The sequence below is a fragment of the Oratosquilla oratoria genome, chromosome 12 (genome assembly GCF_046742065.1).
Source record: "Oratosquilla oratoria isolate Oo_2021 chromosome 12, ASM4674206v1, whole genome shotgun sequence".
Taxonomy (NCBI): Eukaryota; Metazoa; Arthropoda; class Malacostraca; order Stomatopoda; family Squillidae; genus Oratosquilla; species Oratosquilla oratoria.
This window is the reverse complement of record NC_134788.1, coordinates 41232760-41248453: the sequence shown is the minus strand read 5'-3', so window position 1 is coordinate 41248453 and position 15694 is coordinate 41232760. Positions and strand designations below refer to the sequence as shown.

Genomic DNA, 15694 nt, shown 5'->3' with positions numbered 1-15694 from the left:
TTCATTTTCCTGTTTAACTGTTTCTCCTTGTATGAAAGGAGAAGGTGGAGAAAGAAGAGTACGAAAGCAAGGGAGGCAGAAGCGAAAGAGCAAACAAGAAATGGGGAAAGGTGGAAGGACAGACAGTGAATGGGAGGTGGGAAGGGACGATGGATCAGTTGGGGTAGTAATGGAGCATACATGGCAAGTTGTGTGTGAGATTTTTTTTAATTGAATTGAACACCACAGTATCACCACAATTATTCATTTTCTTTTAAAAATATTTTCAATTTTGCTCACTTGAGTTCTGATTTTAGGAGGATAAGCAAAGATGAGCTGTCCAAAGTTATCCAATTTTATTAAACACAGTTTTTATACTAGACAAACAGGTCTGAATGTGAAAAAAAGGATAGTGCCTCTACAGTTTCTTAGATGAATCTTACTCCATTTTGCTAAGATAATAACAATGTGACTTGCATCACCAGTTTGAGTAAGGTGAACTGAACAGAGTTTTTATACTAGACAAATAGATCTGAATGTGAAAAAAAGGATAGTGCCTCTACAATTTCTTAGATAAATCTTACTCCATTTTGCTAAAATGATAACAAATGTGACTTGCATCACCTGTTTGAGTAAGGTGAACTGAATAAACCTTGCTGGAGCAGGGCATGTTTATATCCAGGTCTTGCAAGTCCAAACATGGAATGTTATGCAGTGGTCAGCTGGGCCATTCCCCACTTGCAAATGTTGTGATGTGATGAAAGGGCTAGAGCTAAATATCAGTCATTCTGTTCGTGGTGGGGTGAGTTTGCATGTAGCTATTGGATGATTTCCAGAAAATTTCTAATGAATAAGTAAAATGCAATATATCATAGCACCATGTCCGTTAGTGTTTCTATTCTATGTTAGGTGGTGGCATGTAGAAAGGGTCTATTTAGGTACAAAGGGACTTGAGTATGAAAGAGTTTGTGTACAAAATATTCACAATCCTATTACTGTGAGACCTCTCATTAACGGACGTTAATTAGCTGTGTTTGCGGTGTTTTCACTGTGTTTTCTGAAATTTGGAGTGGTTATTGGGTGGCATAGTGATTGCACGCACGAAACAACAGCACCAAAAACACAGCGAAAACACCGCAAACACAGCTAATTAATGTCCGTTAATGAGAGGTCTCACTGTACAGTGTATGACACAATTTCAAAGAGATGTTAGTCATGTAATTAAATCTTTCCAGGATGAGGGTAACTATCAACATTTCTTGGAAAGAACTATCTATAGATTCCATATGTCATATGATGAAGAGGATTCAGAGTGACATCTGCAGCACAGCTATATCATGACCCACACTGGAGAGAAGCCTTTCCAATGTGACCTGTGCGATTCTGCTTTCTCACAAAAGGGTAATCTCAAGAGGCACAAAAGTCACCTCAAAGATCATATGGCGGCCCACACAGGAGAGAAGCTTTTCCAGTGTGATCTGTGAAGTTCTGCTTTCTCACAAAGCATACGAGGACCCACGCAAAAGAGAAGCCTTGACAGTGTGACCTGTGCACTTCTGCTTTCTCACAAAACGTGTGCTCTTAAATGTCAAATGATGGCCCACACAGGAGAGAAGCCATTCCAATGTGGTGTGTGCAATAAAGGTTTCACAAGAGAGGGTCACTTTAAAGATCATGTGAGGACCCACACTGGAGAGAAGCCTTTCCAGTGTGACCTGTGTGGTTCTGCTTTCTCACAAAAGGGGCATCTCACAAAGCATATGAGGACCCACACAGGAGAGAAGCCTTTCCAGTGTGACCTGTGTGAATCTGCTTTCTCACATAAGAGTTCACTCACAAAGCATATGAGGACCCACACAGGAGAGAAGCCTTTCCAGTGTGAAATGTGCGATTATGCTTTCTCAGAAAAGGGTCACTTCACACAGCATATGAGGACCCACACAGGAGAGAAGCCTTTCCAGTGTGACTTGTGTGATTCTGCTTTCTCACAAAAGGGGCCTCTCACACAGCATATGAGGACCCACAGTGGAGAGAAGCCATTCCTGTGCAACCTGTGTAATTCAGCTTTCTCAGAAAAAAATGGCCTCAAACGTCACATGGTAACTCACACAGGAGAAAAGCCTTTCCAGTGTGACCTGTGTGATTCTGTTTTCTCACAAAAGGGGCATCTCACACAGCATATGAAGACCCACACAGGAGAGAAGCCTTTCCAGTGTGAAATGTGTGATTCTGCTTTCTCAATTAAGTCTTCTCTCACACAACATATGAGGACCCACACAGGAGAGAAGCCTTTCCATTGTGACCTGTGCAATTCTGCTTTCCCCAGAAAGTATCATCTTACAGAGCATATGAGGACCCACACAGGAGAAAAGCCTTTCCAATGTGACCTGTGCGATTCTGCTTTCTCCAGAAAGTCTCATCTTACATCGCATATGAAGACCCACACAGGAGAAAAGCCTTTCCAATGTGGCCAGTGTGAATCTGCTTTCTCACATAAGGGTACTCTCAAACGTCACATGGAGACACACGCTGGTGCACTTAAAAGGTTTTAAAGATGAAATTGAATTTTTTAAGTTAAAGAAATGAATTGTATAGTTTCATAACAATAAATTCAAGACAAAAGAAAGATGTGATTTTGAGAATCTGTCAATGATCTTTGAAATGTAATTGTACAATTTTTTAATTTCTCATGTATTTTTGGAATCATTTGTACTGTGGTGGTTATTCATCACCAGAACTTGTCCAGTCATGTGAAATAAATCAATAAGCATGATATAAAATTTGCTCCCCTGAAATTAAATAGTCCTGATGGCCTGATAATTCTGAATACTTAGGGCACAATCCCTACTTTTTTTATGTATAAAATTTTATTTGGAAAAGGAAAAATCAATAGTTTCCTACAGACCTACTGTTCAAGAATAACAACATGAGCAAAGAAAATACTGATGGAAAAAAAAAACTACCAAAAGAGGTTTGGAATAGTAGAAATACTAAGATAAAAGCGCAACTCTGAAACAAAGCCAAATGTTGCAATCTAGCATGCTGTTTTTGATTTGATGTATCAAAGCTGGTCACAATTTGACCAGTTCTATCAGTCCAATCGCCAGTGTGCTTTATGCCTTTGTAGTTATGAGGTTTTCTTTCTTACAGTGGATATGAAATAAAAGGTGAAATGCAAAATATAACTACTTATATATGTACAGAGGGGGACTTGTGAGATATGAGGAGTTTGCATGAGGATACGAATGTGATGGCACAGCACATTACCCTCCTTTCATATGTGTGAAGAAGGTTTACAATTTACACTCTCTGGAAAGACTCAGAGTGCGGGGTGATCTAATAGAGGTGTTCAAGTGGATCAAAGAGTTTAACAAGGGTGATGCAAACAAGGTCATTATATTAAAACGACAGGTCAGGACTCGCAGTAATGGTTATAAAGTGGACAAATTTAGATTTAAAAAGGAAATAGGCAAGAATGGGTTTACTAATAGGGTGGTCGACGAATGGAATAGACTTAGTAACAATGTAGTAAGCGCTGAAACTATCAGTTGTTTTAAGCAATGATTAGACAACTTTATGGATGGGGATGACAGGTGGTGATAGATATGTAGCTGCCTAGTTTAGGCCTTATGGTCTCCTGCAGTCTCCTTCATTCCTATGTTCTTATTTGCTATCTATCTTGCTAAGAACTAAGCACGGTTTGTGATGGCACTATTTTCCTGTGCCATTGTTGTTGTAGTGTTCCTTGACCCCGTATTGCAAATCACTGGATTTGTGTCCTTCACCATTCTCCGCAGAGCCATTACATGGCTCAATACTGCCCCAGGGCAAAGTTCTTGGTGACCCCCCCCTTCCCCCCATCACCACCTCCTGCCTATTATAGCTGTTGGCTTGTGAAATGATACATATATACATATACCAAGGCTTTTTCCCCCTTACAAAGGAGGTAGCCAAAAAAGAAAAGGCATAAAATCATCCCCACCCATTCCATCCCTGAATACACTCCACACCCCTCCACCCTCCCTCTTATCTTAGCACCTCCTGGATGACGGGTCATCCCTGCACCTTGCCCACTGCCCTGGGTCAGAAGCAGTGTCACAAGACACAGCACGTCCACAGCAAGACCGCTTCATTAAATCGGTGACCCCCCCTCTCCGTCCCCCATGCATAAAAGGAGAAGACAGGGAGAAATCCCTTCGGGCTGCGTCAGTTTTTGCTCACTTATACTACCTCACCCCCCATCCCCGCCCATTCCACCTCATGCATCACAACATCATCCATATAGAACCATTCTCCATTCACCCCTATCTTCTATCTTCTCCCGTCCTTCCTCAACAGACATTCTCCTCTTCCCCAAACTCCCTTCACCCCATCCATCCACCTCATCCTAGGACGTCCCCTCATGTTCACTATCTCCACATCTGCCTTCCATACCTCTTTTACTAGTCTTTCTTCACTCATTCTTTCCATGTGTCCAAACCATCCTAATACTCTTTCATCAACCCTATCTCCCAACTCCCTTTCCACCCCCGTTCTCCTCCTCACCCCATTTCTCACTCTATCTAGCCTAGTAACCCCCATCATACTTCTCAAGACACCTCATCTCAAACACATTCAAACTCCTTCTCTCTTCCTCTCTTATGTTCCATGTTTCTGCTCCATACAGTGCTGTTGGCACAATCACTCCTTCATACAGTCTCCTCTTAGCATCCATTCCCAAATGTCTATTCCTCATTACACACTTCAATCCACCAAGGCATTTACTCACTTCTCTCAATCTACATTCTACCTCCACTTTCACCTTTTGGTGCCACATTTGCACCCAAGTATCTTAAACTATCCACTTCCTCCAGTCGCTCGCCCTTAATGCTCACATCTAGTCTACTGCCACTTTCACTTGTACATCTCATCACCTTACTTTTACCCACATTTATCTTTAGCTTTCTTCTATTACATACTCTCCCAAACTCTGTCACCAACTTCCTCAATCCCTCCTCCAATCCTGCCACAAGCACAGTGTCGTCAGCAAACAACATGTGGCTCACCTCCCACTTTTCTCTATTTTCTTTAATCACCTCCAATCCCTGACCCACTACCCTTGCATTCACCTCTCGCACTACCTCATCCATGTATAAGTTGAACAGCCAGGGCGACATAACGCATCCTTGACGAAGTCCCACCTTTACCTCGAACCATTCACTCTCTCCATTTCTAATCCTGACACATGCTCTACTACTCTCATAAAAACTCTTGACAGCTCCTAGAAGCTTTCCTCCTATCCCATATATCTGCATAACCTCCCACAGTGCCTTTCTGTCTACCCTATTGTAAGCCTTTTCCAGATCCTTAAAAGCCCAAAAAACATCCTTCCCCTTTCCTATAGCTTTCTCACATATTTGTCTTACCACAAAAATCTGATCTACACAACCTCTACCCATCCTAAATCCACACTCTTCCTCACCAATTACTCCCTCTGTTCCTCTCCTAATCCTCTCAATCAAGATCCTCCCATAAGCCTTCCCAACTACACTTAACAAGCTAATCCCTCTGAAAGTACTACATTCACACTTGTCCCCTTTTCCCTTGTAAAGTGGAACTATACAGGTACTCCTCCAGTCCTCCGGCACTCAACCCTCTCTCCAGCAAACATTAAATAACCTCACCAGCCAATCCACCATCACTGTACCTCCTTTTTTTAGACATTCTGCATGGCATCCATCCAGACCAGGTGCCTTACCTGCTTTCATCATCTTAACAACTGCCTTCACTTCATCCTTCCTTATTTCTCCTCCATTTTCCTCGCTCATCACGGTCATTATCTTAGCATTTCCCACTGCAACTATCTTTCCCTCCCTATTCTCCTTCACATTTAGCAACTCCCTAAAATATTCTGCCCATCTTCCCCTTACTGCCTTCTCTTCTTCCATTATCATTTCTCCATCTGCACCTTTTACCTTTTCTTCTCTACTTGATTCACCTCCTCTTCCTCTCATAATTTCTTTCCAAAACCTCTTTTTATTACTTTCAAAATTTTCTGTCATACTCTTACCCCACTTCACATCTGCTCTCCTCTTTGACTCCTTTACCTTTTGCTTGACTTCTCTTTTCTTTTCTTTGTACCTCTCATATGACTCCCTCGTCCTATTTTGTAACCAATCTGTGAAAGCTCGCTTCTTCTCTTCTACAACCTTCTTTGTTTCCTCATCCCACCATTAACTACCCTTCCTTCTATTTTCTCCTGTCCTTCTTGTTCCACAGACCATCCTTGCACACTTTGTGACTCCCTCCTTGAACCATCCCCATTCCTCCTCCACACCTAGCTCTACTGTATCCTTCACTCCTTCCCACTCCTCCTTCAGCTTCTTCTTGTACTCCTTCTCCTTTTTCTTTTCATTTAAAAAGTTCACTCTAAGCACCTCCCTACCTTTTGTCCCTTTCCTCTTTCTCCATCTATCCTCCACTCTCAACTTACCTTCCACCAGAAAATGATCTGATATTCCCCCACCCTCTCCCCTTAGCACATGTACATCCTTAACTTTTCCTATCATAATCCTTTTTACCACTACATAGTCCATCAACGCTCTATCTACCACCCTTCCATCCACCACCCTCTTCCATGTGTATTTATGCTTGACTTCCTTCCGAAACACTGTATTTGCTATCATCAACTCTCGAGACAGATTTCCACCATCAACTCTCCACTACAATTTTTTCCTGGAACTCCACATTTCCCAACCACTCCATCGATTGGACCATTTCCTACCCTAGCATTAAGGTCTCCCAGTACTATCGTATTGACATTTCTCCCTAAATCGTCTATGCACTCATTTAAATCTATCCAAAAGGCCTCCCGTTCTTCTACACTCTTCTCACTGCCAGGCCCATATGCACTTACAAAGACCCACATCTCCTTTCCCAGTTTCACCTTCATCCACATTATCCTTGAGGAAACCTCCTTCCACTCCACTACACGTTTACCTATCTCTTCACTTACTAGAATAGCCACCCCTTCCCTCCCTCGCCCTCTCTTCACTTCTGATAACGTCCCACTTACACTCCCAAACTTACAATCACCCTTCCCTTTCAACTTAGTTTCACTCAAAGCCAACACATCCATCTTTCTTCTCACAAACATACTACCTATCTCTTCCCTTTTACTCTCATCTGTACCACATCCACGCACATTAAAAGACCCAAACCTTAGGGTGCTGGTTGGAAAACTCCCAGAGCCTCTTATGCCTTTACTTTTTCGTTTAGTAACGTCCCCTGTGGGGCTACAAAGAGAGGGATGCCTAGTCCCAATCCCCGTCCCTTTCTTCTCGCCTCTTATGATCCAAGTGGAAATACTTGGTGGCAGTATTTTTTCCCCTTTTCCTCTATCATAGACAAAATGGTGTGTGGCTCTGGTCCGTAGGGGCGCCCCATATAGACCCTAAAGTATCAACTGCATGCTACTTTGCCACAATAACAAGCAGCCAATACCCCAGACGGGGTATTTAATGTCCCTATTGGCTACCTCCCTTGTAAGGGGGGGGGGGTGAAGCCGTTGGTATATGTATGTTTGTATTGCAGAAAGGATAAGGGAAACATATTTCCTATTCTGTTGATTCTAATGCAAAATTCATATATCACGGTAAAATATTGAGGGCTTCTCTGACCTTTTTTTTTTTTTATTTATTTTTCTTTTATGATTATTTTGCCAGCCTTGTGGGCACCATGCCCAGACTAGAATTGCTGGCTCCCTAAATGTCCCGCCCCAGGGTGTATTCCCCCCCCCACCCACGTGAGGGCCCTGATAATCCCCAGCATTCTCCTCCAGATCTGCAAATGGTGATTCCATTTCAGTTTACATTTCACGATCCTATATCTTGCTGCTCTGCTCAAGATAGCTTAATACTGATCAGATTCAACATGATTACATATATATATATATATATATATATATATATATATATATATATATACAGTGAGACCTCTCATTAATGGACATTAATTAGCTGTGTTTGCGGTGTTTTCGCTGTGTTTTTGGTGCTGTTGTTTAGTGCGTGCAATCACTATGCCACCCAAAAACCACTCCAAAACACCGAAAACACAGTAAAAACACCGCAAACGCAGCTAATTAACGTCCGTTAATGAGAGTCTCACTGTATTTGCTTTCTTTATTGTTTTTACACACGTTGCTTTCTCTGCAATTTTCTCACTGATACTCAACAAATTACAGTAGTCCTCGATTGCATTCTCATTCTTTATTTTTTTCAATTGAAATTCCTACTTGTTCTCTTTACCTTTGCAAGGATTATTTATTTTTGAAGACTAGTTTATTTCTTTCAACCCTGAAATCCAGTTTAACTGTGCAATCCACCATTCTACAGTCACTGCAACAGTAACATTGCTAATACTGTTGCTCTCATCCATTTTTTTTATCACTTTATTTACTGTAATGGTACATACATATACCAAGGCTTTTCCCCCCTTACAAGGGAGGTAGCCAAAAAGGAAAAGGCATAAAATCATTCCCACCCATTCCATCCCTTAATACACTCCACACCCCTCCACCCTCCCTCTTAGCACCTCCTGGATGACGGGTCATCCCTGCACCTTGTCCACTGCCCTGGGTCAGAAGCAGTGCCGCAAGACACAGCACATCCGCAGCAAGGCCGCTTCATTAAATTGGTGATCCCCCTCTCCGTCCCCCCATGCATAAAGGAGAAGACGGCGAGAAATCCCTTCGGGCTGCGTCAAAAATTGCTCACACACACTACCTCAACCCCCCCATCCCCCCTGCCCATTCCACCTCATGCATCACTGCTAATTGTTGTTCTTATCTCCGAATATGAAGTCTATTTTGATAATTGTTGTTGTTGTCGTTCCCTAGACTGTCTGTCCGAGCAGTCCCGTCTCCCCAAGGAATGCCACAGCTGAAACTGGGTTTTCCCACAAATCCTTTATAGAGTGTATGTTGTGTTGTTTGCGTGCATGATTGTGTATAATGCAGTCTTCCATTATGTGTTGTATGGTATGGGGTGAAGTGTTACATCCTGGGCAGCTGTTCACAATGCGGTCATCCAGCCTCTTCTGGTAGCTTAGAAGTGCTGGGTGGTGGCCGCATCACTGTCTGGCCAGGTGGACTCTGTCCTTTTGTGGGAGAGAGGATTGAGAAGGGTGAATATCAGGGGGTCTGGCATGCAGCAGTGTGTTGTGTTTCAGTGTGTTAATGGAGGGGTGAGTGATATGATTATGAATATGTTTCCGGAGGCTGGTATTTGGTGGTTGTGGAGGAAGAGAAGAAAGTATCTGTGTGTGATACAGGTCTTTGGGTGTTGTTTTAATGTTTCTTGATGTGTGTGGGTGTGTTCTGCTATGTAGTGTAGCGGGTGTGATGTGTCTGTGGTGGCTGCGGCAAGTGTTTGTGTGCCTCTCATGGCGAGGTGGTCCTTGACTTTGAGGACTTTTGTTTCATGGTGTAAATGGTCTGTAGGTGTTGTATTTGTGCAGCCTGTAATTGTTTTTAGGGCTTTGTTTTGTATGATTTGAAGGGTGTTGTGGTGTGTCTCACTGAGATTAGGAGCCCATGCAGGACTCACATAATTCATCACTGATCGTATGCATTGTTTGTATATTGTTGTATTAGTTTCTTTGTTTTGTCCAAATGTTGTTCCAGTGATTGACTTAAGTGTGTTAAGTCTAGGTGTGCATTTGTTTTTTATGTTTGTGATGTGTTGTTTGAAAGACATGGATGTATCATATGTTACACCAAGAATTTTTGGTGTGTTTGTGTGTGGTATTAGAGTGTTGTTGATGTAGAGATGAGGTATGTATTTGTGTTCTTTTGTCCAGTTGGTGAGAAGTGTTGCTGTAGATTTGGTTGGAGCTATTTTGAGTCTGTTTGTGATGAACCATGTGTTGAGTGTATCAAGGTATGGCTGGATTATTTCTGCAGCTTTGTCTGTGTTATGATGTGTACATGTGATTGTTATGTAGTCCGCGTAGGAAGAGATTTGTATTTCTGAGGTGTCTGGTGTGGGTATGTCATGCATGTATAGATTAAAGAGCGTGGGGGATAGATCAGAGCCCTGTGGTACTCCATTCTTAATGTTTCTGATGTACGATGATTGGCCATTATATGACACTATATGATTGGCCATTATATGACACAAGCCAGATAATTGGCCAGCCATCTTTTGGTGTTATTGTGAATGTCTGTGTTATATATTTTATTTGTTAGGTAGTGGCGGGGGATAGCATCAAAAGCTTTACTAATGTCTAATGTTATAAAAAGTGTTCTTTGGTGGGGCCTATCTGAATTGATGCCATCTAAAATTCTTTGTGTGAGGTTTATCAGAAGAGTGTTTGTGGAGTGTAGTGGCCTAAAACTGTGTTGTGAGTCAGCAAGGGGAATATGTGGTGTGACAAGTTGAAGTATTAGGCGTTCAATGACTTTAGAGGGGGTGCAGAAAAGTGTGATTGGGCGGTGCGATGTTGGGATTGTTGGGTCTTTGTTTGGTTTTGGAATGGTGATTATTTTACCATGCTTCCAGATGTGGGGTATAGTGTTGTGTGAATAGCTGTAGTTTGCAATGTTTGTGAGTGCGTGTATACCTTGTGGTCCAATGTGTTTTAGGTGGATGTTACTTATGTTATCAGGGCCACAGGCAGATGAGTGGTTGAGATTATGTATTATGTGTTTTGTCTGACTGTCTATGAAGGGTGTATAGTCTGAGTCTGTGGGAAAGTCTTTCTTACGTCGAATAGTTCGTCGGTCACGCAGGTGTCACAAAACACACATCCGGTACTCAAGGGGTTAACTGTTTCTCCTTGTATGAAAGGAGAAGGTGGAGAAAGAAGAGGATGAAAGAGCAAACAAGACATGGGGAAAGGTGGAAGGACAGACAGTGAATGGGAGGTGGGAAGGGACGATGGATCAGTTGGGGTAGTAATGGAGCATACATGGCAAGTTGTGTGTGAGATTTTTTTCAATTGAATTGAACACCACAGTATCATCACAATTATTCATTTTCTTTTAAAAATATTTTCAATTTTGCTCACTTGAGTTCTGATTTTAGGAGGATAAGCAAAGATGAGCTGTCCAAAGTTATCCAATTTTATTAAACACAGTTTTTATACTAGACAAACAGGTCTGAATGTGAAAAAAAGGATAGTGCCTCTACAATTTCTTAGATGAATCTTACTCCATTTTGCTAAGATAATAACAATGTGACTTGCATCACCTGTTTGAGTAAGGTGAACTGAACAGAGTTTTTATACTAGACAAATAGATCTGAATGTGAAAAAAAGGATAGTGCCTCTACAATTTCTTAGATAAATCTTACTCCATTTTGTTAAAATGATAACAATGTGACTTGCATCACCTGTTTGAGTAAGGTGAACTGAATAAACCTTGCTGGAGCAGGGCATGTTTATATCCAGGTCTTGCAAGTCCAAACATGGAATGTTACGCAGTGGTCAGCTGGGCCATTCCCCACTTGCAAATGTTGTGATGTGATGAAAGGGCTAGAGCTAAATATCAGTCATTCTGTTCGTGGTGGGGTGAGTTTGCATGTAGCTATTGGATGATTTCCAGAAAATTTCTAATGAATAAGTAAAATGCAATATATCATAGCACCATGTCCGTTAGTGTTTCTATTCTATGTTAGGTGGTGGCATGTAGAAAGGGTCTATTTAGGTACAAAGGGACTTGAGTATAAAATGGTTTGTGTACAAAACATCCACAATCATATTACAGTGTATTACACAATTTCAAAGAGATGTAAGTCATGTAATTAAATCTTTCCAGGATGAGGGTAACTATCAACATATCTTGGAAAGAACTACCTATAGATTCCATATGTCATATGATGAAGAGGATTGAGAGTGACATCTGCTGCACAGCTATATCATAACCCACACAGGAGAGAAGCCTTTCTAGTGTGACCTGTGCGATTCTGCTTTCTCACAAAAGGGTAATCTCAAGAGGCACAAAAGTCACCTCAAAGATCATATGGTGGCCAACACAGGAGAGAAGCTTTTCCAGTGTGATCTGTGAAGTTCTGCTTTCTCACAAAGCATACGAGAACCCATGCAAAAGAGAAGCCATTCCAGTGCGACCTGTGTAAATTTGCTTTCTCACAAACATGTGCTCTTAAATGTCAAATGATGGCCCACACAGGAGAGAAGCCTTTCCAGTGTGAAATGTGCGATTATGCTTTCTCACAAAAGGAGCATCTCACACAGCATATGAGGACCCACACAGGAGAGAAGTCTTTCCAGTGTGACCTGTGTGAATCTGTTTTCTCACATAAGAGTTCACTCACAAAGCATATGATGACCCACACAGGAGAGAAGCCTTTCCAGTGTGAAATGTGCGATTATGCTTTCTCAGAAAAGGGTCATTTCACAGAGCATATGAGGACCCACACAGGAGAGAAGCCTTTCCAGTGTGACTTGTGTGATTCTGCTTTCTCACAAAAGGGGCATCTCACACAGCATATGAGGACCCACAGTGGAGAGAAGCCTTTCCATTGTGACCTGTGCAATTCTGCTTTCCCCAGAAAGTATCAACTTACATTGCATATGAAAACCCACACAGGAGAAAAGCCTTTCCAGTGTGGCCTGTGTGATTCTGGTTTCTCACGTAAGAGTTTACTCACAAAGCATGTGATGACCCACAGTGGAGAGAAGCCATTCCTGTGCAACCAGTGTAATGCAGCTTTCTCAGAAAAACGGGCCCTCAAATGTCACAAAATGACTCACACAGGAGAGAAGCCTTTCCAGTGTGACCTGTGTGATTCTGTTTTCTCACGAAAGGGTTCACTCACACAGCATATGAGGACCCACACAGGAGAGAAGCCTTTCCAGTGTGAAATGTGTGATTCTGTTTTCTCACAAAAGAGTTATCTTACAGGGCATATGAGGACCCACACAGGAGAGAAGCCTTTCCAGTGTAACCTGTGCAATTCTGCTTTCTCCAAAAAGTATAATCTTACAGAGCATATGATGACCCACACAGGAGAAAAGCCTTTCCACTGTGACCAGTGTGAATCTGCTTTCTCACGTAAGAGTTTACTCACACAGCATATGAGGACCCACAGTGGAGAGAAGCCATTCCTGTGCAACCTGTGTAATTCAGCTTTCTCAGAAAAAAATGGCCTCAAACGTCACATGGTAACTCACACAGGAGAAAAGGCTTTCCAGTGTAACCTGTGTGATTCTGTTTTCTCACAAAAGGGGCATCTCACACAGCATATGAGGACCCACACAGGAGAGAAGCCTTTCCAGTGTGAAATGTGTGATTCTGCTTTCTCAATTAAGTCTTCTCTCACACAACATATGAGGACCCACACAGGAGAGAAGCCTTTCCATTGTGACCTGTGCAATTCTGCTTTCCCCAGAAAGTATCATCTTACAGAGCATATGAGGACCCATACAGGAGAAAAGCCTTTCCAGTGTGACCTGTGCGATTCTGATTTCTCCAGAAAGTCTCATCTTACATCGCATATGAAGACCCACACAGGAGAAAAGCCTTTCCAATGTGGCCAGTGTGAATCTGCTTTCTCACATAAGGGTACTCTCAAACGTCACATGGAGACACACGCTGGTGCACTTAAAAGGTTTTAAAGATGAAATGGAATCTTTTAATTAAAGAAATGAATTGTATAGTTTCATACCAATGAATTCAAGACAAGAGAAAGATGTGATTTTGAGAATCTGTCAATGATCTTTGAAATGTAGTTGTACAATTTTTTCACTTCACACGTATTTTTGAGATCATTTGTACTGTGTTTGGTGGTTATTCATCACCAGAACTTGTCCTGTCAAGTGAAATAAATCAATAAGCATGTTCTCAATTTTGCTCTCCTCAAATTAAATAGTCCTGATGGCCTGATAATTCTGAATACTTGGCACAATCCCTACTTTTTTTTATGTTTGGAATTTTATTTGGAAAAGGAAAAATCAATAGTTTCCTACAGACCTACTGTTCAAGAATAACATGAGCAAAGAAAATACTGATGAAAAAAAGTCTACCAAAAGAGTTTTGGAATAGTAGAAATACTAAGGTAAAAGCACAACTCTGAAACAAAGCCAAATGTTACAATCAAGCATGCAGTTTTTAATTTGCTGTATCAAACCTGGTCACAATTCGGCCAGTTCTATCAGTCCCATCCCCAGTGTGCTTTATGCCTTTATAGTTATGAGGTTTTCTTTCTTACAGTGGATATGAAATAAAAGGTGAAATGCAAAATATAACTACTTATATATGTACAGAGGGGGACTTGTGAGATATGAGGAGTTTGCATGAGGATACGAATGTGATGGCACAGCACATTACCCTCCTTTCATATGTGTGAAGAAGGTTTACAATTTACACTCTCTGGAAAGACTCAGAGTGCGGGGTGATCTAATAGAGGTGTTCAAGTGGATCTAAGACTTTAACAAGGGTGATGCAAACAAGGTCATTATATTAAAACAACAGGCCAGGACTCGCAGTAATGGTTATAAAGTGGACAAATTTAGATTTAAAAAGGAAATAGGCAAGAATGGGTTTACTAATAGGGTGGTCGACGAATGGAATAGACTTAGTAACAATGTAGTAAGCACTGAAACTATCAGTTGTTTTAAGAAATGATTAGACAACTTTATGGATGGGGATGACAGGTGGTGATAGATATGTAGCTGCCTAGTGTAGGCCTTATGGTCTCCTGCAGTCTCCTTCATTCTTATGTTCTTATGTTCTTATTTGCTATCTATCTTGCTAAGAACTAAGCACGGTTTGTGATGGCACTATTTTCCTGTGCCATCGTTGTTGTAGTGTTCCTTGACCCCGTATTGCAAATCACTGGATTTGTGTCCTTCACCATTCTCCGCAGAGCCATTACATGGCTCAATGCTGCCCCAGGGCAAAGTTCTTGGTGACCCCCCCCTTCCCCCCATCACCACCTCCTGCCTATTATAGCTGTTGGCTTGTGAAATGATACATATATACATATACCAAGGCTTTTTCCCCCTTACAAAGGAGGTAGCCAAAAAAAAAAGGCATAAAATCATCCCCACCCATTCCATCCCTGAATACACTCCACACCCCTCCACCCTCCCTCTTATCTTAGCACCTCCTGGATGACGGGTCATCCCTGCACCTTGCCCACTGCCCTGGGTCAGAAGCAGTGTCGCAAGACACAGCACGTCCACAGCAAGACCGCTTCATTAAATCGGTGACCCCCCCTCTCCGTCCCCCATGCATAAAAGGAGGAGACGGGGAGAAATCCCTTCGGGCTGCGTCAACTTTTGCTCACACATACTACCTCACCCCCCATCCCCGCCCATTCCACCTCATGCATCACAACATCATCCATATAGAACCATTCTCCATTCACCCCTATCTTCTATCCTCTCCCGTCCTTCCTCAACAGACATTCTTCTCTTCCCCAAACTCCCTTCACCCCATCCATCCACCTCATCCTAGGACATCCCCTCATGTTCACTATCTCCACATCTGCCTTCCATACCTCTTTTACTAGTCTTTCTTCACTCATTCTTTCCATGTGTCCAAACCATCCTAATACTCTTTCATCAACCCTATCTCCCAACTCCCTTTCCACCCCCGTTCTCCTCCTCACCTCATTTCTCACTCTATCTAGCCTAGTAACCCCCATCATACTTCTCAGACACCTCATCTCAAACACATTCAAACTCCTTCTCTCTTCCTCTCTTATGTTCCATG

At 42.1% G+C, this 15694-nt stretch overlaps 1 protein-coding gene across 6 annotated transcripts in view; it reads left to right on the top strand.

Annotated features, from left to right (window-relative positions):
• Positions 1 to 2752, top strand: part of LOC143031538 (uncharacterized) — a 485407-nt gene extending 482655 nt beyond the window's left edge. For all 6 annotated transcript variants that reach the window (XM_076195508.1, XM_076195509.1, XM_076195507.1 and 3 more), the window contains exon 3: positions 1215 to 2752. In XM_076195508.1, coding sequence (XP_076051623.1) covers positions 1572 to 2531 — 960 coding nt within the window. In that variant the 5' untranslated portion in view covers positions 1215 to 1571 and the 3' untranslated portion in view covers positions 2532 to 2752. The remainder of the gene's footprint in view (positions 1 to 1214) is intronic.
• The last annotated feature ends 12942 nt before the right edge of the window (positions 2753 to 15694 follow it).